Source organism: Argiope bruennichi, chromosome 3 (assembly GCF_947563725.1).
Source record: "Argiope bruennichi chromosome 3, qqArgBrue1.1, whole genome shotgun sequence".
In the NCBI taxonomy this organism is placed as follows: domain Eukaryota; kingdom Metazoa; phylum Arthropoda; class Arachnida; order Araneae; family Araneidae; genus Argiope; species Argiope bruennichi.
In genome coordinates, this window is record NC_079153.1 from 28001853 (window position 1) to 28029155 (window position 27303).

At 28.4% G+C, this 27303-nt stretch overlaps 1 protein-coding gene across 2 annotated transcripts; it reads left to right on the forward strand.

Moving 5' to 3' along the window:
- The first annotated feature begins 1654 nt into the window (after nt 1–1654).
- On the forward strand, nt 1655–25929 carry LOC129963880 (GRIP1-associated protein 1-like). Of its 2 annotated transcripts, none has more exons than XM_056078464.1 (2): nt 1655–1753; nt 23302–25929. In XM_056078464.1, exon 2 carries the CDS (start codon nt 23306–23308, stop codon nt 25589–25591), a length of 2286 nt encoding a protein of 761 aa, XP_055934439.1. In that variant the 5' UTR covers nt 1655–1753; nt 23302–23305; the 3' UTR covers nt 25592–25929. The 2 variants fall into 2 exon arrangements, with proteins under 2 accessions (XP_055934439.1, XP_055934438.1); XM_056078463.1 differs by lacking the exon at nt 1655–1753 and adding an exon at nt 13427–13584 and having other exon boundaries at nt 23302–25928.
- The last annotated feature ends 1374 nt before the right edge of the window (nt 25930–27303 follow it).

Here is a 27303-nt window from a genome sequence, read left to right on the forward strand (position 1 = left end):
AAACAAAACTTTCATCAGTTTTTGTAGCATTTAAAGACTTTTTAAAGCAATAAATAGATTTATTATGTCATCAGAATGCTTTATGAATTTTTTTAATCTTACAAAATATTATTTCAAATTGCTAATTATTCATAAAATAATTTGCAATTTTACAGTCACAAAAATGGTAACAGTGATGTAATTTTGAGATATTTTGCAATGTATTCCTTAAGTAAATGAATACTAGAATAAGGTAAGAACTGTTGCATACCAACCATACCTATAAAAAAATGTTTCAATTCTGAAAGAAGTAAGATGCTACTTATTGAATAATAACATATTAATAACATATACATAATACATGGATTTATACGTAATACACGCACATATACATAATTCATGCACGTATACGTAATTCATGTGCATATTCATAATAACATATACATAAATTTCTGCATATAAGCAGTAAATTATAAAGAAAAGCTGAGAAGGTTTCTCTTTAATTAAATTTGTTATTGAACAACGTATATTAAAGTGCTGTCTTGAAATTTAAAAATTTGACCCTGTAAAATATATATTTTAGATCTAAATATCTTCACAGAATTAGACAGAATTATCGAAATTGTAGTGTGATTCTTACAAAAGAAAAAAAAAAGAACGTGAGAGTTTTTATATAAGGAGAATACATGAAGAAAATAAATATCTTAAGATTGTGAAATATTGGTTGAACTACAAGAATTGTAAAATGTAGCTGTGATTAATATTATTTTCATAATTATCTTTATAAGGTATTATTCATAATTATCTTTATAAGGTAATTTTTAAAAAAATGTGATAGTTTATGTGTAAAAAGAACGTCGATAATTTCAAAATTAACAGTGGCAGCTGTATTTATCGTAAATCACTCGAATCTTACAAATTTCAATTAAGTAGAAATCTAATTACCTTCAACTTCAGCAAAAAATAAACTTCCAAACTTTACCTTAAATGTTTTTGAAATTCTATATCTAGGCAAATTAGTGTGGAATGAAAAATTTAGGCCTTGGATAAAGTATGATATAGTTTGCGAATGTACAAGAATTTTGATTAACAGTATTTTTCTTAAATAAGAATAAGATAAAAACTGTTGTACATCATATCTATGCAAAACTTTCTAACAGTCAAAGAGGAAAGATGAAATTTTTTTAAAGAAAAATGCATGAATTTCATAAAATTCATAAAAACTTGGTCGATCTCTTTACAGAAATAAAACGAAAAACACTGAATTAAAGGCAAAACGCTTCAAAACAATTGCATCATTTTGCGTTTTTCAAAAATAGTAGTAAAGATTTATTAATTTTTACAGATTACCGACACTTTAGAACTGGCAAAGGAAAACGATTATTTTGTCACAAATAGGGCATAAACATAGCGACATATAATATCCTTTTATATCGTTCATTCAACTGTAATTTGATTGTTGACTATGTAAATACCTAATTCTCAAGAATAATTGCAACCGATAAAACTATTAGTTCACAAATATTTGATGTTGCAATACTTTTTTATTAAGAAGAAATGCTTCTGTTTTAATAAAATATTGCGATAATAAAGGAAATCGAGATAAAATGATATCAGAAAGAAATGAAGAAGTGGAATATAATGGAAGTGATATCAATACTTAAGAGCACTGATTGTTCTAACAAGACTTATTGTTTGCTTTGCAAAAATAAATGTTCGAAAACGTTATGTTAAACCTAGACGTATATTCTTTCTAAAATTGAAATTTTCAAGGGTAAGTTGCACGAAATATTATTAGTTTTATCAATAGCAAAAATTATTTGTTCTAATATTTTAGAAACATATGCTTATTGTGGGCCTATAATTTATTTGTTCTGAATTATTACTTCGTACACACTATAAATACATAGCTTACTTTATAAATATTGTAAATTCTCCTGAGATCTCTTATCTACAGTTGAATTTGTTAAAAATTCCAAGCTCTTTTTTTTTATCTCAAAGCAAATGAAAATTTTAAATTTTACTGTAAAATTTTATGCATATCTAAACTTTCGAAAGCATTGTTAAAAGACAAATGTTGAAAACCTTAGGCCCAGTTATAATTATTAAGAGAATCCAAATGCATTACTTAATTCTCAAGTCAATTATTACAAGTTAATTTGAAAGCTGCGTCTGTATTTTTTTCTTTTTGTTTGATTACCTTTTTTAAATAAATTATTGATATATGTGAAGCTTTTATATCATTCTATGCCGTCTATGCATAAATTAAATCTGCTTTTCATCCTTTTTATTTTAATAAACAGATAAACATATTTTCTTTTCACTGCATGGCACAAGTAGTTATATTTACCGATCCCGATGACATTTTATACCGCCTGCAGGGGAGTTGCGGCACAGATCGTTGATGGCTATTTTGTAATTGACTTTATTACCCATGTTACTATTCGTGGCGTCCAATCATCAGATATATCAAACGCCCAGTGACAAGGGAGAATGATTTATTATGAATTTTACTTGGTTATACGTAAATAAATGTAAGCTCTGAAATGGTTCTTCCTTGCCGAAACTAAAAAAAAGACTCTGTTTACTAATTCATTAACCTAAATTCGTTAGCTCATGATATGTTAAATAACGAGTTGTGTTTCATTGGTGATTCGCTAGTGATTTTTTTTTGGGGGGGGAAGAGAGTTACGATAAGATCTTAAATATATATGCAATAATATAAGATAGAAACTTCGCCCAAGCTGAAGTTAAAAGGAAAAAAAATTGGCCGTTGTGAAATATCCCATTTGGTAGGGAAAACAAAGGAAAATTATAAGTTACCAAAGATCAGATCCGAAGAGCCTTTACTAAAATCTTTTGGAAGGCAATCGATAGAAACAGACAGTAGATATTCAAAAGTAAAGATATAAAATAAGAAAAATCTAAAAAAAAAGGGAAATATATGTGTAAAAGTGTCTTGAATATGTATGTGCCTTTCCACAATTTGTAAAAATGCGATTTGGGCTGAAAATCTTCACTAAACCAAATGGTAGGATAATAAAAAAATAAAAAAATCGTGCAATGCACAAATAAGAGATTTGTCAATTCAAACCGTATCTGCCGGTGTCCTGGCATAGGGGTGGCGCGTCTTCCCAATATTCTGGACGTTCTGGGTTCGAGTCCCAGTTCGGCATGGTTGTTCTTCGTCTGTTCCTTCTGTGTGGTGTGAACACATCCCTTCTGTAAAAAGGGGTTTTGCAAGCGAATGCGATGCGTAAATAGCAAAATCATACTGTTGGCTCCACTAAAAAACAAGAGACGCTCTCGTTTGGCTTAAAATCGCTTACTTCGATCAGCGGGGCTTGTTCATGGCAAGTACCATTAGAAACAACCACAGCAACGAACTTCATCAACTCAACTCGATTCAATTTCTCAGACACGTGACAAATCAGAAATTACTTTTTAATGCGAGCGTTCAATTCAGTTTACTTTAATTTCAGAAAAACAATTGCAATGTCGCTTTAATTTCAGAAAAATTCTTTATCATTTATATAAACATTTATTATATTTAATAAACACTATAATGAAAATGTATTTTAATTGCGAAAACATTTTTGTTATATTTAAATATAAATATTTTTTTCTTAACGAAAGTTCACCTTTGACCTACAAAATCTCTTTAGGGGAGAATGCTTGCTCTACAGAAAAGACAGAAAAAGACAGAAAAAGAAAAAAATAGGGGGGAGAATGCTTAAATGTCTGGATGCTTAATGTCATAATGCTTAAAAAGTCTGGAAACTCCTGGGCAACGGCATGCGAAGCCAGGTGCAGCCATAACGGATAACCAGCTCTGGAAAGATGACAAAAATTGTCATTTTACATTCATAACGTCTTTTTACTTTCCCGTAACACGAAATATAGAGAAAGTATTTTAACGTCAAAGAATTTCGAACTTGAGATTTTGATGAACCTACACGTTGTAGACATCCTTGAATCTGGAAAATAAACTTTTAGCATTATATATGTTTGTTTGTCTGTCTGTAAACACAATACTTAAAAAAAATGTTTTGAATTAAACGGCTGGAAATATAACTAAATTTGTAGATTTTAACAAATTTTGAACGAAATCTTCACAGGAAGTCTATCTGAACTTTTTCATGCATGTAAACTCAGTAACTGATAAATAAATGAAATCCCGTATATTTTCTTGTCAATGCAATTATAATTTCATGGCAAATTTTGGTGTCAATCAGTTGGCAAAAAGATATTCCAGAATATCTGTTCCCATGTTACATTCAATAACGATACTAGAAACACTCCAAAAATCGATATTTTGCAAGTATCGTTGATCAATGCCCAGCAAGGTGTTCATGGTCCCAAAGTATACAGTTTTACGTTGAGGAAGGAGGACAAGACCTTCATTGAATAGTGTGTCAGAAAGTTACGAAGGAGACCACTCCTGCTTATTTTTACAAAAAATAACACGTCGAATAATTTACATGGGCTTTTACATTCTCTAACTGCAATAAATTGCTGCCGAATGATGTGACTCTGTAATTATTTAATATTAATGTGTGGTACGTGGAAGAAAGAGGTCTATCCCCAATATAAGTATTAAGATTTTTCGCAATTTTATGTGTTTTTGTTGTATCATAGAGAGGAATTTTATGAAGTTCAAGCTAGTTAAGAATTATTTCCGATTCACCATTAGTTAAGCGCTACTCGCGCTTAGCCATTTTGTTAATTGAAAATAGGGTAGCTAAAAGTATCTGTTTTGATGAAACAATTTCAAAATTTGTCAACAAAGAGTTAGAAATAAGAGATTCTGAAGGTCTTATTAATGTATAATATGTTGGATTAGAATTTAGAGAATGAAACTTATAAACAAATCAGTTTTCATTAAATTATAGTATAATAATATTACATTCTGCACCGGTACTATCAGTATGAAGAAATATTTTTTACACTAGACGTTAAACTATAGTTTATTAATATATCGATTTTCGGGAATGTCTTCGGTGTCTTTGAATACGAAGTTCTTCACTTCGAAACAAAACAATTAGATAAGATAAAAACATATTAGGGAAATTATTTACTAAGTGAAGCTTATTAATAAAACGACTTTTTACATGGTTTTTTTTTTTTTTTCATTCACAAAAAAATTTGTACACAATTACTGACATTGTGGTCTCTTTCCTTAACCAATTGAATAAAAATAATTGTTTTCTCAATAATTTATCTTATATTTTGGTATATCTGCGGGTGATAGTTATAACTTTGCAGAGGTGTGTAGCATATCAGAAAGCCATTTGCTTCGAAGCTGGCGTCCTTGCATAGGGGTAGGGCATCTACCCCGTGATATGGGCGTCCCGGGTTCGAATCCCGGTTCGGGCATGGCTGTTCTTCATCTGTGTTCTATTTGTGAGGTGTGTGAATGTACCCCCCTATAAAAAGGGGTTGTGCAAGCGAATGTGTGAGTTTCATCTTCATATGAGCTAGAAGTCACACTTCTACCCTCGGGTGCTCAGGGGTCTTTATCCTCAGAAGCCACTGCACCCCCTTTCCGTGATAACGCGGACACAACATCATCATTGACTTCGAAACAACTTTACTACGTCACTGCCCCTATATTAACAAATATCCCTATATTAAAGCCCCTATATTAAAAATGAAATCATTTGATAGGGTAAATTCTCCGGTTCCCTGGGATATTTTTGTATCTATTAGCCAATATTTATCGGTTGGTGTAAAAGCAGCTATTAACATTTGAGAATGATAATGTTATTGGTTGTATACTAGAAAAAGCAGAAAGCAAAGAAAAAAAGAGGAAGCTTCAGAATATTTTAATATTATGATTAATTAATGATAATTAATTAATATTATGATTAATTATGACATAATTAAATATTATGAATTTGTTTCGTGAGAAAATTCTTCCGTTAATTAATTATCCCAACTTTTAAACATTTATATTAAATAAAAAGTTATTTAGTTTTTTAAATTTAGTTTTTTTTAGATAAACATTTGTTATCTATGAAAATGAACGATTTCGAAATGAATGATTATTTATGAAATGAAGCATTTTGCTTCACAAATGATGCATTTTAATGATAGGATCCAAATTATAACCATTATCATATTACCATGAAGAAATGTATTATGTGATGAAAAAAAGTGTTGTAAAGTCTTCTGATGAAATTTTTAAATTTTATGAAGCCATCCACTTCGAAACAACTCCATTTTCTGTGACATTTTTATTTTAATGTGTTTGATTTAGTTTACAGGAATTAGTATTAGTTTACAGGAAAGCTGCATTCTTTATTATATCTCTTACAAATAGCTTTTTCTTCGCTCTTGCTACAAATATTTATGATATAATTGCAAAATTCGCATGTATTTATATGTTAAATTATGAATGAGATTTGACAGGTATCTATTACTTCAATATATTACTCTATTTGATATTTAGGATAACAATTATTATTATTTAGAAAAGCAATCAACCAGCTTTGATTTATTTTTCATTAGTTAAATAACAATCTTTAGTTAATTTGAACATTTTCTATGAATTCATATTACTTCATGATTATATAAATAAATTATTATTTAGAATAAATTAGTTGTTTTGTTATTTTATTTTTACAAACAATTTACTGCATAAAATAAAAATACAAAACATCCCTTTCATAATTATAACATATAACTTTCTTTTTTATCCCCCTTAAAATTCAACTTCAGTCAGACTATCGGTTTCCATAGTAACTAAACATTCTAGAAAGATATGTTCTGTGAAACAGACTATTGTCAATAGGAAAAAAATTATTCAAAGAAGAAAATAACAATTAATAGAAGAAAAAAAATTTTCAATTAAATTTCCTGTAATTCGATTTTCGATATTTTCACTCAGCTCAGAAAGTAGATAATTAGAAAGTCATCTACTAAGGATATACTCGATTAAATAAATTACCAAAATAGAACAAAATCAATAAAAATATTGAATTTCCGCCCAAGGAAAACTATATTGCTTGTTAAATATAATAAAAACAAGTTTAGTGGCATTCTCAACAAAAGGGAATGCATTCGATTATGAAAATGTCAAGAAAAGGCGCGCTACATGAACGAGGTCCATTGCGCATTTATCCATTTGTCTTAGAAAACAATGGGATAGGCACAAAACAGAATCATTTTTATCTACTTAGATTCGCATCTTGGCTTTTTATTTTAAGAAAATAATTTTCTTATCGTAAGGATGATGGATTGCTGCTTTATAACTTTTGATTTTCCCAAATATTTAGTTAAATCGAAAGGAACAACTTTGTAATATTATTACAAAAGTTAGCTATTATTTTTTTCATTTTACACAATATTCTGTTTATAAATTTAAATATATATATATATATATATTATAATTGTCAAAAAATTCGAACTTGAAATTTTGATGCTTTTCCACATTTCAGGTCCTCCCTGAGTCCAAAATATTGAAATTTTCTATTTTTGGAATTTGTCTATCAACATGATAACTTAAAAATCCTTCACACTGGACGAATAAAATTTGGTATATGGACTTTTGACAAATTTGTAGATTCTTGTCTACCTATTTGTGTAAAATTGAACCTGATAACTGCAAAAAGTAAAGAGCTAGATAGATAAAATTTGGCATGCAAGTTTAACTTCTAAAATATAGATTCTTATCAAATTTTGTATCAAATCTATCATATTATAGACTGTCTGCCAATATTTATTTTGGCATGCATGTAAAAGCGATAATTTAAAAACTCAACGACTTAAATCAAAGGAATTCGGTTGTGACTGCAATTGAAATTGCATGCAAATTTTAATTTCAATTGGTCGGGAGGGAAAAAAGACCCTCCCGACCCCTATTTACAAAATGGATTCAATAAAAGTGCTAGATTCCTGCCAAATATCTATATTTCGTAATTACTATCCGTCAATGCCATGCAATTTTATGTGAAGGCAAAGAGGTGGGGGTGGGGGGTGGGGGTTAAGACCTTAATTGGAGAATTTCAAAGAACATTTCATGGATACCTTTCCTATTTATGGGATTGTTAAGTACACTTGCATAAGTATAAACAAACTACTAGATCACATATAGTATTTACAAAGATACCATTAACGTATTAGATTAAACCAAGATCTGAAATTTTAGTCTAAACAACATGAATTTAAATTCTTCTAGATCTTTGCATTTTTGAATTATTTAGTTTACATAATAACAAATTAGCCGATTGAATGATAGCAACTAGCAAATGAAATTCAAAATTTGATTTAAAAGTCAAGAATCAATTTTCATTCTTCTAGCTGATTGCGCTTTTAATGTAATTCGTTACTTTAGAGAAGACAGTCTACCAATAGCTGGATTTGCCACAAAAATTAATGTATACTACAGGAGATCATCAATGTAGCTCCTAATTTATTAGAATTATTTTGTTCACAGACCAATATAAATTTTAAATTGCATTTTTATAACAGAGATGTCTGTAATGTAGATATTCAATAAAATTTGATCAGGGATTATTATTTTTTTTTTCGCTTACTATGTCTTTTCTTCGTAAGCGAAAATTAAAAATAAGGAAATTTGAGAATTCAATCTCGAATTTTGATTCTAAGGATAGTAATAATATGAACAAAAGTAAATAACTCTATTATAAGGTCATTTATTATGCATAGTATTATTACTATTTATTATACTTATGCTCTGTTATAGATATATCATAGAGTTAAGCCTAAATAACTCTATTATAGAGTTGTTTATCCCTATCCATAAACATGCTAGCCTAATAATTAAAAAAAAAATAAAGAACCACCATAGAAAAGGCATCTGTAGTTATTTAAGATATTGTATGCTGTTATAATATTAGAATTGCAGATATGAACAAAATTTTGTGTCCAAATCGTCAATCAGAAGGGGTGCTTTTTTAAAACGTGTAGTCGGTTGTCTCCATCGAGTTCTGAAATTACAAGGTTTATAATCATGGATATTCTTTAACAAGCCCAGAATAATTCATGTAGAGGAAAACATTGAGCATATTGCTTAATTATCTTATTTTCATCCGTACATTATAAATAATTTCCATCTGTGAAAATGCATGCACTTATAGCGTCAGGAAGAACCCGATTAACTAGGGAAAACGTGTTTTAACTGACAACGCTAGGGAGAACCCGTTTTCTCTAGTTATTTCAGGTGTTTCCCAGTTAAAACCAAATGAATCTAGATTTCTTGCTTGTGAAATTTTCAAAGCAAGTGCAGTCGTCTACTTTTATTCATCCTGGAAAGTGTTTGTGCTGTTGATTTATTTACGATGAGTGAAGAAGCTGTTAACGCTTTTTGCGCCAAAAATGGGAAACAAACATAATCTTGTACAATTACTGTTTTTACATCAAAAAAAAAAACCAGAATAACTTTAAGGCTGTTACACATAAGAAATACAACATTCTTTCCTCCTGAAGTTGAAGGAGGAAAATCTACCGTTAGCAAGACTTCAGTTCAGTCCCGCAGGTTAAAAAGGTTTGATATTCTTGAAATCAGTGGAGTAAAAAATTGGTTTCTTCAAATGAACCCATAAAATATTATTTATCAATTGAAAAAAAAAATTTCTGATGCTATCGAATTTGTATGGGGACAGAGACAGATTTAAATTTGAAAATTCAAGAAAATTTGCTGATATAACTAATGAGAGAATACACGTGTTTTTTTTTTTCATCGATGTATGAAACCTATCAACAGAAAAAAAAATTTTAAGGAATGTTTTGGATCCTATATCTATTATTCTCTAAGAAATTAATAGAACGCTAACAATTGGATTTGATTGACATACAATCTCAGGCATTTAATGAATTTTAGTTTGCTATGGTTTACCAGGAACATTTAATAAAGCTTGTGTTACTACGATCACCGCAGAACAAAGGAACGAAAGAGGTTTCTTTGTAAGCATTTCATATTTATTTTTTATATTAGGCGCTCCATGTTTACTGCAATCTGATAATGGAAGAGAGTTTGTAAGTTCCATTATAGAGCAGTTCTGTATGTATTGGCTAGAATTAAAAATTGTTTATGGGAAACCTCGGTACAGCCAGTAGCAGGGTTCTGTTAAGAGGGCCAACTAAGACGTAGAAAATATGTTGGTTTCATGGATGAAGGATAATCAAACTACAAAGTAGTCCAATGGTTTTCGTTTTGTTCAATTCATGGAAAACAGAGTTCTACATTCAAGAATGTAGAACTCTGTAGTTCTCTACATTCAAGAATGTAGAGAATTGCCATACAAATCTATGTTTGGGATTGAATCAAGAGTTGGACTGACAACTTCAACTTTGTCTTCAAATAATATAAAAAATATCGAGGACGAGGAGGAATTACAGAAAATTTTCGAGGATATGAATGCAGAAGAGCAAGAAAACTGAATAAGCACAATCAAGGAAGCATATGCTTGCTAGTAAGACGACCAGTATTTTTTTCCAATTAGAGAGGAAGCCAAAGAAACTTTAATAAAGCAAGCCAAACGAATGAAAAAGATCTCCGATGCAACACATCCTGAGTTTGATATCGGAGGTAATGTCGTTGTTTCCATTCCAGTTGCTGATAGAGTAAAAGCTAATTTGCGAAATCTCATCGGTGTAGTGCTCGAAAAAAAATTAAGATGGCCTGTGCAAAATTGGAATGAAAGATGGAGTTCTGAATTAACTTTATTCAAGGTAAAAAATTATATTTAAACTTAATTAGTTCAGTATTTATTCAATAAATATATGGTTATTACTTATATTAACTACAGTATTAACTAAGTATTTATACAGTAGATTACAGATAATCAGGGTACAAGTTTGATACAAAAATGTATTATATTCACAGATTTTCAGATCTCAATTCGATGTATCGCCGTAAATTTTCTTTGCTCAAGAACGAGTACCGAAGTAGGACATTTTGCTGAGAACAGTAGCAAGAAAAGGAACTATAGGAAGTGAACAAGGGTTCGCTCGCTGTTCTTATAAAAAAGATTATTCTTCAAAGAGATGTTTCTGTATGAAAAATGGTTCTCTTTCTAACTATCACAGCAGTTTGCCATGTCGAAATAAGTAATTTGTATTAACGGTACTGTATTAAACAATATTCAAGAAAAGTATTTTTTCTTCAGTGATGGGTTTTTTTCTTTAACACTGTGTTAGTAAGTATAATTTAACACAATAATTTTGGATTCAATTATATTGTCTAACAAATCAGTCAAAACACGAATAAAACCGGTTACGAATAAACCCTAAGACTGTCAATAAGAAGGCGTTTTCCCTAGTTAATTCGTGTTTTCCCGGTCGGTCATTTAGAACGTGTTTTCCCTATTTAATTCGCGTTTTGACTGATTTCGGGTTTTCACTTTAACATATAAATTGAGTTATGCTACCACTATTTTTTTTTTAATTTTAATATTATTTATTTATTTTTTATTTATTTATTTTTTTTTGGTTGTGCTTTTTTTTCATTAGTTCTAAAATAGTTATTTAATCATTCCTAACATTAAGCTTAAATTAATCGCTCAAACGGAAGTAAAAATTAGCATAAAGTATACAAATTTGCAGTACGAATGTAATTAATATTAATAAGAAAATTATCAGCCTGCAGTTTTTGAAATCGTACCGTTCAGTTCATATTCTGATTTTAATTAAAAGTAAAGGATAAGTGGGTTTTATATATAATAGTATTTAATGTGGTAGTCGTTATTATAATAAAAATATTATACATGGAAGCACCAATCAATTGCAGTCAGAATTGCTATCTGCCATTTCGATATACTTATGAGTAAAATACAACTGTTTTCGGGAAATAATAGGGTATTCTGGCTTTCCTTGTTAAATGTGTGTCGGCTTTTTCCAGCATTTATAAATTAATCGCGAGTGCATATTAATAGATAGACTGTTACATATGTTTCAATGTTTAATTAATAAAATTGTATCTGAGACTGTGAAAAATTAATCACAACAAAGAATTCAAGAAATCTTTCCAGGAGCTTACTTTCCAGTTCAAAAATTAATTCGTATACGGAGAAATAATCTTGATGCAAAATAAAATATTTTGTATTCGCACTTGGAGACAAATTTCCTATATACCACTTCTTTATCTTTTTTATGTTTGTTTATTAAACAATTTTACCACAATTATTTCCAAAAAGAATATTCAAATATTGTAATAGGTATCAGTTAAAAAAACATTTTTTTAACATTTTAGTTTTTACTTTGTTTTTGTATTTTAATATTTTTATTATTTGTAATTATTACATACATTTCATATAAAATAATTTTCTTCACAAAGACAATTTGTTCTTTATATTCTTTCAAATAGTGTGCTTTCTCCATTATAAAATTTATTTATTTAGAGCCTTTTGTTAATTTTTTGGGACAAAAGGTTCAATAAATTAGAGTTATTGAGTTGAATCAAATATTAAAAATTTCGAAGGTTGATCCAATTTAATCCTACTGAACCAAAAGTATGAGTAGATTTTGTAAAATTGTAAGGGGAAAAAAAGCTGGTAATAAAGTGATTATCATTTTTTTTATGTTCAATATAAAGATTTATTGTTTTCGTATATGAAAAAAAAATTAATTTTTAGGAATTTCCTTTTATAGTGATTTCTAATTTCAAAAAAAGGTCTCATTGATCACATGTCAGGAAATATTATTTGAACAATGAATACATGCTATCATCGTAACTTGACAGAAATGTGAAAGGATAGGTTATGGAGAGGAGATTATTATAATTAAAAGTGAGTTTATGGTATATTATTATCGGGGATTTAAATGCAATAATGTTAATAAAACTGTGTTAGTGTAGGTAGTTTTAAGTTTCTGGAACATCTGTGCCACTATATAAATATATAATTATTGCAAACGATTATTATAATTATATTAGGTATTAAATACCTAATAATTACTTTGATATAAATATGAAATTAATTACTGTGTTCTATTGTGAAGAAAAAATTTTGATAAATTGTTCGCATCTCGTCTATGAAGTCCTGTCTCCTTGTCGAAAAATTTCTGCAGCCGCCTTTAGAAAAGAATCAAAACTCGATCAATAACAGATATATCAACCTGTATCGTAGAAGAGGAAATTAAATGCTTTTCATATAAGAGGCTCAACTGTTTCGAACTGAGTGCCGATTATAGAAATAAAAATGTACTTTTAATTTGGTTTACCATAACTTTAACTTACTCATCCTAAATCCTTATAAAATCTCAAATAAACAAGTATTTTGATATTCATTCATTTTCCCATGGGCTTATCTACGTATATAAATTAATTTTTGTAATAATTTAATAAGTTGTTTGCTAAAATTTGTAGCATTTAAAAAAAATTATGTATAAGTTTTTCTTTTACCATTAAGCCAAGTAGACGACTTTGCTTATTTATTTTGATAAACGTTAACCATGTGATCAACTTCAACTTCGACTTATACTGTGTCATATTGTGTTGTTATTTATTTTTCATTTCGATTTTATTCTACAGCCTTGAAATCCTGTTGTGAAATGAATCTCAGTCTATGAATTTTACTGAGAAAATCAGTTCAACTAATTTTAATTAATTAATATCGTTTTATGTCGTGATATTTAATCAATCTGGTAAGTTTGAATTATTTACGTCAATAAAATCAGTAGATGTCAAATATTTCCTCTTTATGTAAATTATACTTTAGCTCTATATATCTAATAGTTTGACGAAAATATAATAAATGATTGAATTGCATTAGAAGTTAAAATTCTATGCGACATAAAATTATATATATAAACCCTCGCATTTATAAATACGAAGGTAAAGTTCTGATTGCGTTCTATTCAACTAATGTAATAAATTCAGAAAAACTCTTATATTTGAAATAAAATCTGTTGTAAACCGTAAATAATTCGCTGCATAATGTCATAACTTAGTATTTTTACATAAATTACATTTTTATTTAAAATATAATGCACATTTTCAGAATAGATATTCATGGCGTTTTGTGTAAAAAGAATTCTATTAGTTTTAAATAAAAAATAGAAGTTTTCATCATATGATTGGTATCGCCATCTTAAATAAAGAAATATCTGAATATTAAATAGAGAATTATCTATTATACATATTCTGTAATATCTTTGAAAATTGAGGTCAACTTATCTGGCTTATAAATAAGTTTTCATAATTATGAAAATTTTTATTTCTTCAGAAGATTTATTCAAACTTATAATTTTTTTTATTCTTAATATTTTAAAATATTAAACATTATTAGAATTTTTTTAATGCATGAGGTTTCGTGATTCCTTGTTTTGAACAATTATTTACAATATAAGTGCATTAGTTTCATCTGTTAAGAAAGTCCATACAAGATTAAAACTGATATATCAGTTATGTAACTATATTTTAGAACTTGCTTGCATTCAATTTAAAAGTCATAAGAAATGATTTGCAGTGTATATACTCAGTTTTCATAATGTCTCATTGCATGCACATTTAATCATGAATTATCTTTTGATAACTTCACTTATTTTGGCATTAATTTTTTTAGAAGTTTATACATTTAAAAAAAAATTTGCATTTTAATGTTGGTTTTTTTTTTAACCTTTTGTTATTTTTTTAATGACAATTTAATGGGTAGAAAAGATTGAAGGGTTAGCTGTATTTATTGAAGCTGAATTAGTTCTATTTATAAAATAGAATATAAGTGTTTATTCTAAAGTAGTAGAAATCTGCAAATCTCATCTTCTCCAGAAAATTATCACTCAATTTTATATGTATATCTGGATTTTTTAAGCATAATTGCCTGATATGAAAATGATAAAATAATTATATTGACATAAAATAAAGCTTCTGTTTGAAGTAGTTTATGCTGAATTTAATTTTGGTTTTTAAAGCAATGAACATTTTTTTTAAATACTTAATTTTCCAATTTTGAACAAAATTCCAATTTTAAAAATTTAAATTTATAAAAACTTTATTATATATATATATATTATATTTACCAATATTATAAAACAGCACATGAAAATGCTTATGAAATGACAACTGCATATCGTTATAAAAAATAATTAAAGGGAGAAGAATTCTGTTTTAAAAGTAAATCTTTTGAATACATTATTAGCTTCACTATATATATATTTATTATATACAATATCCATGCATGTTTAATATTTTGAAAATATTTTGTTTTGTTTCATCTATAATTCACATGAGTGAAAATATAATTTTGTTTTTACTTTTCAAGTTTGAGTTTCCAAATAAAGTCAAGAATCTTAAAAATGTGCTATTCTAATACAACAGTTTTTTTTTTTTTTTTTTCCTTTACATATGCATACTTATGTAACGAATATGTTTACTTATTACGAAGTAGCATCAGCACCAAATTATATAAGTGTATGTAAATGAAATATTTTTACTCAGCATTAAATTTCAAATTGATTAAATTTTAATATTCAGAATTCCAATTAGTTATCTTCTTACTGAATCATGGACATTTTGCTGGAATGCTGCTGTTTCACATTGATATGTTTTTTTTTAATCGTTATAAAGTATGTGAATTTTAAAAAACTATGCATTTTCCAATATTCTATGAATGCCCTACAAGTGTGTGGCAGTTGCATATGTTAGAGCAGCAGTTTTATTCCTAATTTCTATCTTATATTCATATTGTGATGAAATTTTATTTTGTATAGTACTTTTCATTATAAGTAAAAAAAAAAAAAAAAAAATCTAAGTTAGCTATTTAGTTTATTTTTATTGGTAATACTTTCTGTTTATCCAAAAATATAAAATAAAATAAAGGGATTGGAAATAACAGCTGAATGACATGGAGGAGGATATTTTAATCATTCAATCATCAAATTTCTATTCAATAAATAGAAATAAACTTACTGTATGATTGGAGGGATTTCAGTAGCAATAATATGTTTTGGTGTCAAATATATTTTCCTTTTATAGAATTTGCCATTAAAATTTTCAAAAAAAAATTGTATTTATAAGTGCTTTCTGTGCAATAATATTGAATTGCAGAATGAAAATCTTTTTTAAATTAATGGATTTCCCTGAAAGTTCATTTCACTTCTTTCATACTAAGCATTAGTGGAAAATTTTGTTTCGCTTTATAAGTTGACTATCAGAACTCAACTTTTGATTATGAATTTGTTGTCTTTATTAGATATTGCTTGAAATCATGTATCTCTTTAGTATTTGTGTGAAGTAACATTTTACATTATTATATTAAGAGTAATAACTTTTTTGATGAATTAATCTTTGTTAACACATAGTTTATTATGGTAATAACCCAGAGCCGGCCTTCTCTATAAAGAGGCTTGAGTGCAAGAAACCATTTGGGGCCATAACGTTTCTTTGTGTAATAAAAAATTACTGACGTGAGCATATAATACTATTGCATGTTTATTTAATGCGTAATTTAGTTTTGCTATTAATTACAACTGAAAAATTACAATTCATTGTAATTTCTTTTTTGATGCTTAATATAACAAATGCATTTAAGCATTCGGCAGACATGCTTGATCAAAGACATCTCTTTATTAATTTTAATTTACAGAAAGAGTACTCAGCATTAGTTATGGTAACTGGCAACATAAACACATTTAATATATTTAGAATAAACTAATTATAATTTAGTGTGCATTGCAATGTACCTTGTTCGTAATTTCATATCCTGTAGTAAAATTTTCATATCCTGTAGTATTCAAAATCAAATCCAGTAGTAAACCAATTTCCTGGATTGGGTTTCCTTCTACTTCTGTGATATAAAACTTTACTAAATTTTTAGTATATTTTTCTAATTTATGTTGTTGTTGTTTTTAATTTTCATATCAGTGATTAATTTGAAATACATTTAAATCCGTCTTCTATCAGTACAATAACAATATCAATTACAGTGTTAAAAAATAACATCTAAATTCCTTTACTGGGTTTTCTATAACTACAAATTCTGCTATTTTTGTATATAATCTTTTTTGAATCCATATTTAGGAAAATGTTCTGAAATATTAAAATTATGTGGTATCACTTTTCCTTCAAAAAATGTGATAAATTTTGTTCTTAAATTTTGGATTTCAGTTTTAATTTTATTTATTAAATTAAAAGCCAAGAACAATTGTTTTTGTTTCAAATGTTTTATAGATAGTGTTAGTTTTAGGCAATATTGTAAAACATTCTATTAAATATAAGATAAATGGCATTTCTTTTATGAGGAATCCAATTAAATCCAAAAGACTTTTAGTTTTAAATACCGCTGTATTATTGATATTTGTACCAATAAATTTTCCTAGGGCATTACAAATTTGTTCAAACTGTATATAAATTGCTTTAACTGAATCTATTTGGATTTTCCAAAGAGTATCGCATAATGATTTAAGAGTAATATTTAAATGCTTTTGCATAATATCCCATCTGTTTGTAGATGCAGAAAGTAATATAAAAATTACAAAATCTCCCCAAAATTTTTATATATACTGCTTGAAGTAGCATTGAAAATTAATAAATTAAAAAAAAAATGTTACATAGGCAATTCACATATATTGCATGAGGGTTTAGAGCAATCATTCTATATTTTGCACTTTTATATTTCCGTTTTATGATGTTACCGTTGTCGTATGCCTGTCCTCTACAATTCATAACATTTAAATCAAGCTCACTTAATCTTTTCAATAATTTTTGCTAGTAATTCTCCACGACATCAGTTACTTCAATAAACCCTATAAATGAGTCATTTATAGTTAATTTCTTCTCTTCAAAATTTACATACATAATAATGACTGTTCCTGATGGGAAATATTAAGAGTACAATCCATTTGGATAGTGTAATATGTGACTACTTTTGTATCGTCTTTAATTTTGTTAAGGATGTTATTTCCAAATTATTCCTAAAGTAGGAATAATTTGTTCTTGTGATCTATATACTTATGATGCACAATTCTGTTTTTCGAATTTTTCAGATAGAATGTTCATTTTTCAATTATTTATTGTTCAGAACATTATTTTAATTCTTAATCATGTTGGAACTCCCCTCAATCGCAGGGCCCCAGTGAATAGCATCCACACCGCATCTCCCAGATGGCCGACCCTGAATAACCCAAAAAAGATGATCCTGTTAAAAAAATTTAAAAAAAATCACTGTAACACAAAAATTCTTCTTATATTAAGCTTTCTATGCTGTCTTAATTATCTTATTTAAAATATAAAATTTTATATTTTATCTTAAAAGTGGAGAAGCTCAGTTTTTTTCCTTTCAGTGTTTATCTTTAAAAATCATATGGAAATCCATTAAAACTCTGGAAGTATATTTAATCTTTGCCTCTGTATGTTGAATTTGATTTATAATTCTGGACAAACCATCATTTTCACGCTGTTCTTGAATAACCATTATTATAAAAGCCATATAACAGTAAAAATTCTTGGATTAATTTTAGGATTTAATGCAGATGAATAATTATGTTTTCTACTTTCTAAGAAATAAAATAATCTTTGCATTCATGATTATATAATTATGCATCTTACTCTTTTCCAAGTGCAAAAGATTCATAAATTCTGTTATACATTTTTAGTGGAAGGACGTAATAAAAAAGCTTATTTTTTTAAATGTATATATGTTTGTGTAAAATTAATTGCAAGTCATACTAGTGTTGCCATTCTTGTATCCTAAAGTCTTGATATTTTATTAGCTATTTTTGTAATTTAGAAATAACTGTGGGAATGTTTTTTGGGATAGACTAAAATTGTGAATAGTATGCCTGCAATTAAAACTTGAAAAGTAGCTGCTAAATTCTGTTGCATTGCTCTTAAATTGACCATTATTGTAATGAGATAATTAGATTTGAAAAACATTATACTATTATTTATGTTCATTATACTATTTTTATTTTATTGAAGATATTCTCAAACCTGCTGCATCAATCTGAAAAGAAATCTTTTAGCCAATTTTTGCTAATCAGTAAAAATCATTAAAATGACAACGGTTCAATTTCATACAAATAACAAAACAAAAAAAAAACAACCTTGTTATATATTTTTTTAATATTATATAATATAATTATTTTATAATATAATTTTTATTAATTTTATTTTAAATTTTATTTTAACATTTGCGTTCCTTCCCCCTTCCCATTTTTGAATAAAAATGGGAATAACGTTGTAATCTTTTTTTATTCAGTTTAACTCTCTAATTGTGACACGTTAGTGTGGTTCATCAATCGAATTTTAAATTTATAATCTGCTACTAAGTAATCCATAGACGTTTATAATTCAATACAAGAAAGAATGATAATCCATATCCATCTCAAATGCTCTGTAGATTCATAATTGAATCAGTATGATAACAGATTTATTGTACTGATCAACTATTCTAACAATACAAAAAAGAAAATATTATCTAATTAAATAGTGGAGAACATATCGCATTTAAGTGGTTAAATATATTTTTAAACGATTGTTAAAAATATTATTGTAATGATGTGTTTACTGCTGAAATTAAAAAATCATTTATTTTCACTTTTTAACACGATACTACTATTAATTATTTCAGTGTTTAGTTAGCACATATTAACATATATATTTAAGTATAAATCACTTGTCGCTGCTTCGTGGTATTTGCATACTGTGTATCGTTGACAAACATACTCAATAGACTAAAATAACATTGTTAGCGATTGATGCATATTTCAGAAACAAACAAACAAAAAAAAACCCTATTTTTCTCATTATTCAATTAGGTGCTTTGTTATCAGCAATGTCCTACATGCGTGTATGTATGTATGTATGTGTGTGTGTGTGATGATTTAAAATTTCTGCTTTGTTGATGCCGCTGATTCAATATTGTGTCATTTCGATTTCATGTAAGTTCGACTATCTAATTGTGATAATTCATTTGTTTATTCTTATGATGTCCCACAAAAACCTATCTATAAGCAAATAGTTGCGAAACAAAAACCCAAATAAATTGTTGATACCATAAAATGAAAGCAAATAACTTATATAATATCATTTCTGTAGTATTTGGTAACCTAAAAATGGATTATTTCTAACTCTACATATAGTGAAGGTGAAATAAGTGTGTTACCGCTTTGCATGGCAGACTGTTACTTAGAAAGACCTAATTGACACAAATATATTTTGGAGGGTGGAAATGTGCATCTTGAAATGACTTCTTTGGAATTATAATTAGAATTTTAATTAAATAAAAACGACATTGACATTTTGAATTGATTTTTACCCCATTTTAAGATTAAAAAAAAAAAATCATCTCTTTGATGAACCAATTTAGTTGACCTGCTATCCCCCCCCTAAATGTTGATTTCCGGTAGTGTGTGCGTGTGCGCGTGCGCGCACAACATACTTTTCAATAATAGTTTTTATTCATCGAAACTCAAACCATTTTCATTCATGATCAATATTTAATCTCCCTTCAAATAAGAGGGGGGGGGATTCGTTTATTCACTCTGTAGTTTTCAAAAGGGATAAGAACGTAAACTTTATTTCAAAACTAAGAAGACAAATGTCGTTTTAAAAACCACTCTGATGTATTGGAGCTTGAATGCCGAGTGAAAGCCACTTGAATGTCGAGCGAACAAGACAGGTATAAAGCTGTTAAAATAACACAGCTTTAATTCCTTCATGATTTGACGCTTAAAAGAACTTCATTGAAAGAATCATAAATATTAAGCTATACGTAAGAGATTTAATTGAAGTTAACCGCAACTAATATTCTCTTACGAATCAGGTGGTGGCCATAAAAGGTATGTGTTGCATATTCAGAAAAGTTTTGAATTTTTATACAGTATAAAAAAAAATTTCTGATTATTGATTTACAGAATTAGCTACTATTGTCATATTCATGCTAGTGTTTCTTTAAGCAATGAAAACCTATATATGTTGAAGATATTCGTTTGTTTTTATACCAGAAAAATTAAAAATATATATATTTTAGATTTTTTTTTTCCTCCCTTTAGCAATGATTATAACCAGTGATAACTGAAGTTCATAGAATAGCGATTATCAGTATTTCGTCCATTTAAATGTAATTAAGTCGTAAATTTTATCTTGGTATTTTTAAAAATGACTGATTCATCTAGAACAGAATTTAACTTTAATCACTAATTATTGATATTCTGTGTAATAAAACGCCTTTTGTAATCCTGAGATGCTCCATTCGTTTATTATTAGGATGTTTATAACTTTGTGCATATCGCTTTTGTACTTATTATCTTATCATTGGCATATCCATTTGTTAAATCTAGGCAGAATGTGTCGCATAAGGGCTATGGATTTTGGAAAGGTCATGAAAACCTTGAGTGCTCAGATTTATGTTTTTCGAATCCTTTGTTTAAAGTTTTTGTGCTTCATAGTAAAATGAAAGAAACTGAGTATTTGTTTTTTCCCACAGATTCGAGCTAAAATTTCACACAAAACTACAATTTTAGCAACAAGAATATTATACCAAATTTCATTTATCTGATTTATTGTATTTTTTTGTTATCGTGTTTGTATATATGCGCAGTACGGACCATTATACTGTCAGCCCTTTCAGATTTAGCTCACAATTTAATACGGATCCATGCTTTAGATGCTAAAGCTGTGTGCTAAATTTTATTTAATTATCTCTTTACATTTTTACTTTCTTGTATACGAAGTATCACACATTGACGACTCCGACCTGTCCTCAGGCACATAAATAAAATAGGAATGTCCGGGCCGTCACAGCAACATTGGCGGGAATTAAGGTTAAATCCTTCATGGCCGTTAAGCCATCATGGAACCTTTCCTGTGGGAAGAAGGTCCTGTCATCGGTTATTAATAGTCGATCCCTCATCCTTTTTGTATCATCCCGGTAGCGGGAATCAATTACCATGCCGAAAACTTCACATCCTCATATCTGAGGTACCCCTGATGTAATCGGATATGAAGTATACAGGAATTTTTATAATTCTTAAAAAAAATTCGAATTCAAGTTTTTGACGAATCTTATGTTTCAGATCTTGAATTCGAAAAACACGCTTTAGGCCTTATGTCTGTCTGTGAACATAGTTAGTTACTCATTGAGCACGATAGATGAAAATTGTTATATCCAATTACTTTTTCTATAGTTCATATTCGAGAAAATAAAAATGTAAAGAACTATTTCAGTTGTAATAGGGTCGAACAATTAACTAGTTCTTTATGTTTGTTAAATTGTAATAGATAGAACTAGTTAAATTGTAATAGTTGGTTAAATTTAGTTTATCATTTTATCATTAAAATTGCAGAACAGTTTGAAATTTTTGACCAGACCCATCAGCTTAATAGTTTATCAATCTGCATATTCGCTGGTATGTAATCAAGATAATTCAAGATAAGTGTGAAAAAAAATATAAAAACGAAATCTACGATCGCAAATTTCAAGTTATCATGTGAGAACATTATTATTTTTTAAGATATTATTTGTCTTAATTAATTTAAGTCACTAACCAGTTTAAACCGGTTTGAAACAATCACGAGACTTCTCTATCGGTCTATATCCCTCCCTCTCTCAATATATAATTTTTTAAATTTTCATTTTCATTTTTTCTACCTGACAAACAAAGTTTTGGAGCTCGATCGATTTTTGAGATGAAAGAAAAACCACCGTTTTTCTAAATATCGACGCATGCGTAATCTGTTAGTCTCGTGATTGTTTCAAACCGATTTAAAATGTTTAATAACTTAAATTAATTAAGACAATTCGTAAGAATGCAGAGAATGAATAATTTGGGAATCAAGTTGTAACTTTAGTTGACGATTAATCGCCAAATATGGCAAACTTCTGCATTATTTTCTAATAATCCTAACGGTGAAAAATTGATGCCTCGAAAGCGATAAATCGCCAATTTGTTGCCTACGCATTTTGGGGCTTCAAAAACCTCAAACTAAAACAGCATCATGTTCTCACATGATAAAAATGAAATTTAGTATATGAAGTATAAAATTAAGTATGAATAGATCCAAAGTATATATTCTATTTTTTAATATATATACTTTATAATGACAAAACTAAACATAAAACGTAATGTATTGTAGAAATATGTTGGGAAAAAATCAAGGAGAGAATGTTTCTACTTATTTTTAAAATAAGAAATTATTCTTTAAAATGATTAAAAAACAATTATTTCATCTTACATTTTTGTTAATTGCGCTTGTAATTCAACATTATAGTTGAAATAATTTAAAGTATCTTGCTTATATATATATCAAAACTTGCTTATATTATATATCAAAACGTAATCTAATTTTTATTCATTTTTAAATTATGTGTAATGATATCAATTATTTATTCAATATTTAATAACTGTTCTTTTTCTTTCCAGCACCATGGCCACGTCTTTATCAGATGAAGAATTTAATCGTATGCAAACGCAGTTGCTAGAATTGAGAACAAAAAACTACACATTGGGAGAGAAAAATGTAAAAATCCAAACAGATCTTCTACAAGCCAATCAAGTGTTAGAGGAAACAAAGAAAGAACTGGCACGATGTCAAAAAATAATAGCTCGCTCCAAAAATGCTAAAGATATTGAACAGCTGGTGCAAGAGAATGAATCCCTCCAACAAAAATTACAGATGCAGGAAGATGAATTTCGCTTACAAAACGAAACTTTAATGAAAGAAATTTCCTCTTTAGTATCTGAAAATGAAAGATTTCAAAAAGAATTGGAATTAGTGAAAGCACAAACTTTAGTTTCGTCTGATTTACAAAATCAAGGTGATAGAATAAAGCTCGAAGCAGAAAATGCAGCGCTTAAGAAAATAATTTCAAACTATGAGACTAATGGGACCAATTCTGAAGGCAACGAAACTGATAAAAGTAATAGATTAGATTTAGATTTGCAATTAAATACCGTCTTAGAGGAAAAACGATTGTTACAGGAAAATGTGAAAAAGGTTGAAAGTGAGTTCCGAGAAAAGTTAATGAAATTGCAGAATGAAAATGATAAACTGACAGAAAAATTGAAGAAGAAACAAGAAAGCTTTTTGATATTGCAAGAAGAAAAAGAGAAACTGTACAATGAAAATAAAACCGTGATTCAAAATATGCAACTTTCAAAAGATTCTGAAATTCAGCAATTGAAAGAGCAGGCACAAAATATGCAGTTGGAATTAAAGAAGGCACTTCAATTCAATGAGCAATCTAGTGAAAATAATCTTGAAAAAGACATGGATGCCACTGTGGAACTAGATGGTGATAAGGCAACATTCGATTATTCATTGAATGAAACTAGGGCTTCTTTAATAAATATACAAGAAAAGATCCAGTCCCTAAATAGCCAATTGTCAGAATCAGAGAACAAAGTTAAAACTCTGGAAGGTTTAAATGAGGAATTAAACGCGAAAGTGCGAGATTTAGAAAAAGCACTTTCAGAATCTGAAGAATCTCTGAAAGAAAAAACGAAACTTGCAGAAAAGAGGAAGAAGATGATGGACGACATGAAAGAACATCTCATAGAGACCACCAATAAACAAACAATAGAAATAGAAAATCTGACTCGAAAACTTGCTGAAGAGCAAGAGGCTTTTAAAAATCTGTTCGATAAAGAGAAAGAAACCGAGGTGAAGCTTATAGAAGCCAGACGCGAAGTGGATGCCCTCAAAGACGAGATTGAAAAGCTGCGATCTGCCCGTTGCAATGCGGATGACAAAATCAAAGATCTGGAGGAAAAAATGCAAAACAAAGCCGTTGAATACGAAGAACTGCTGAAAGAAAAGGACGAAAAACATACGCAAGAGTTGGAAGTAGCGAAACAAAAATTCGACGCAGAAATACAAGATTTGACTATTCAGTTGGAAGTTGTGAAAGCAGAGAAAACAGAATTTGAAGAAAAAGTAAAAGCTCTGGAGCAAGATATAAAAGATTCTGTTGACGATAGAAAGATTCAAGAGAAAAAAGGATATGCGATGGTGAAGGACTTAAAACGCCAATTGCAAGTTGAAAGAAATAGGGCCGAGAAGTTGCAGGAACGTCTTCAGGAAGTCCTAAATGAGCAGAACCGATCTGTAGATGAGATTTTACAGTCTTCTGCTGGTTTTGAAAAACCGAAAGGTGATGCTAGTAGCATTAGTTCTTGGAGTTACGTGTCTGGAGGTACAGCCGAACGTGAAAATAAAGATGTGACCCAACAAAGTGATACTTCATCTGGAGGACATGATTCACCTAATCGCATTTCACCCACACTACTAGAATCGGAAACCAATAATCTGCTTGCTAAAGTGGCGCAATTACAACAGAAGAACTGGGTTCTTGAAGAAAAGGTCAATCATTTGGAAATGAGCAATGAAGCACTGGTTGATGATGTGTTGAAAAAAACTGCTCTTATCCAATTTTATTGCATGGAAGGCAGGTCCGATCCACACTCTTCTGCAGCACCTGACAAATTGAGCATTAAACGAATCGTTGATTTCATTAAAGATAGGGGAGATGAAAATTTGAAGGAAATAAATCGTCGAATGCAGAGAATGCTCGAAGAAACTCTTACTAAAAATATGCATTTGCAAAAAGATATCGAAACTTTATCAAATGAAGTATCACGTCTCTCTAAACTGGCTGTTTCTTCTCCTAATGAAAATGGTGTTAAAAGCACTGTTCTTTTAGACAATGTTTAAAGTTATTAAGGAAAAAAATATAATTCGATCTAGTCATTTCAAAGGTGTAAAGTTTTTAACTAAATAATTTACTGTATAAAGATGTTCAGTTATAAAATTTATCGCTACGTTATTCTGTAAATATATGTTATAATCTTCCATTTTATTATATATACATATATATATTTGTTTTTAGAGTTGGTTGATTTAAAGTTCATTAGTTGTTTCTGTAAATATTATCCTATACTTAAAATTTATTCAGTATTTTTTTCCGTCCCTTTTTATCCCTATATCATTGTTTGAGAAATGTGTAATAAGTATTTTTTTCCCAAGAAAACGCACATTACGTTAATCTGAATTCTGTGTTATTAATCTATATTTATTTCTAATTGAATTTGCAGATATTAATACTTTTTTTTTCAAATCAAATGATGAAAGTAAAGATGGGCGTTCTTACTTGAAGATATCTTTTTCTTTCTTGTTATATATCTAACTTATAATAATTTCTATTGGAATATGAAATTAATTCATTCTCTAAAAAAATAAAGAATGTATCACTTTTTACTATCTTAACATTCAATCAATTCAGCATTACTCATAATTAGAATAAAATATGTTTTGCTTGTGTATGTTTTTATAACTGTAATAAAATGTGAATTTAAATTCTTTTTGCTATAATTTAAAATAAAAACCCAACAAATGTTTTAAAATTGTTAATTTAATATATTATCCTGCTCTCACTTTCCCCACTTTAAAGAAATAATGAATGCTATGATTATTCAGTCCGTTGCTTAATGTTAACTGGCATTTAAATCACTGATAAAAAAATAATCAGAAAATAAATAAAACATGTTTTTAAAGTTATGTTTCGTTTGATTTCAAATTTGGTTTTACAGAAGTGAATTTGTTTTCCTGTCTTATCGTCGTCATCATTGTCTCAACAATCTTATGTGTTCTGGCTTTCTCATTGAAGTTATTCCATCTTATACTGTTCAGATCAGAGCAGGACATATCCAATATCCTATTTTATTATCTAATCAATTCTTTATACTTAGCAGACTTTTTATTGCTTTATTTTATTTTTCTTTCCTGTCTAATGGATTGTTTAAAAACATATAGAATGAACAATGAAAAATGCATTTCATAGGGTATAAAGTCTTAAATCAATCTTTAATATATGCTAGAAAGCTTTAATTAAAAAGCAGTGGTTACGACACTAGACTTGAATATTAGAAATTCTGTTTTGGGATTCTATAATGGAATGGAATACTGTAAGCTTAATTAGATAAAACAAATATGTTTGAATTTTAAGCAATTTCAGATCAATTTACATTTTATTCTATATTCTTTTTAGGAAGAAGTCGTTGTAAAAATTGTAAAATCAAAGTTGATAATAACTAGAAAAAAATTATTTTATTTACTAGAGATCTTTTAAATAGGTATGTAGAACATTTTAGCGAGTGCTATTTTTTATTATCAAAAACTAGTTTTATTTGCAACTGAATTAACTAGAAAAATGACAAATTTATTGTCAGTCAATGAAAAGGTAAGTATTGATTTCTCAATAATATGCACATAATGTACGTTTTTATAGCTATTGTTTTAAGAGAATGGATTATATTCATATTTTAAATATTTTATGTTCTTATACCGATCAGTACGAAAAAAAAAGCATGAAAATTTTGTAAAATGTATAAAATATGAACGTCTATCAATTTTTGAAGCCTTTAAGT

What these genes read in the sequence shown, in the direction of transcription:
- LOC129963880 (XM_056078464.1), top strand. Translation starts at nt 23,306, where the DNA reads ATGGCCACGTCTTTATCAGATGAAGAATTTAATCGTATGCAAACGCAG.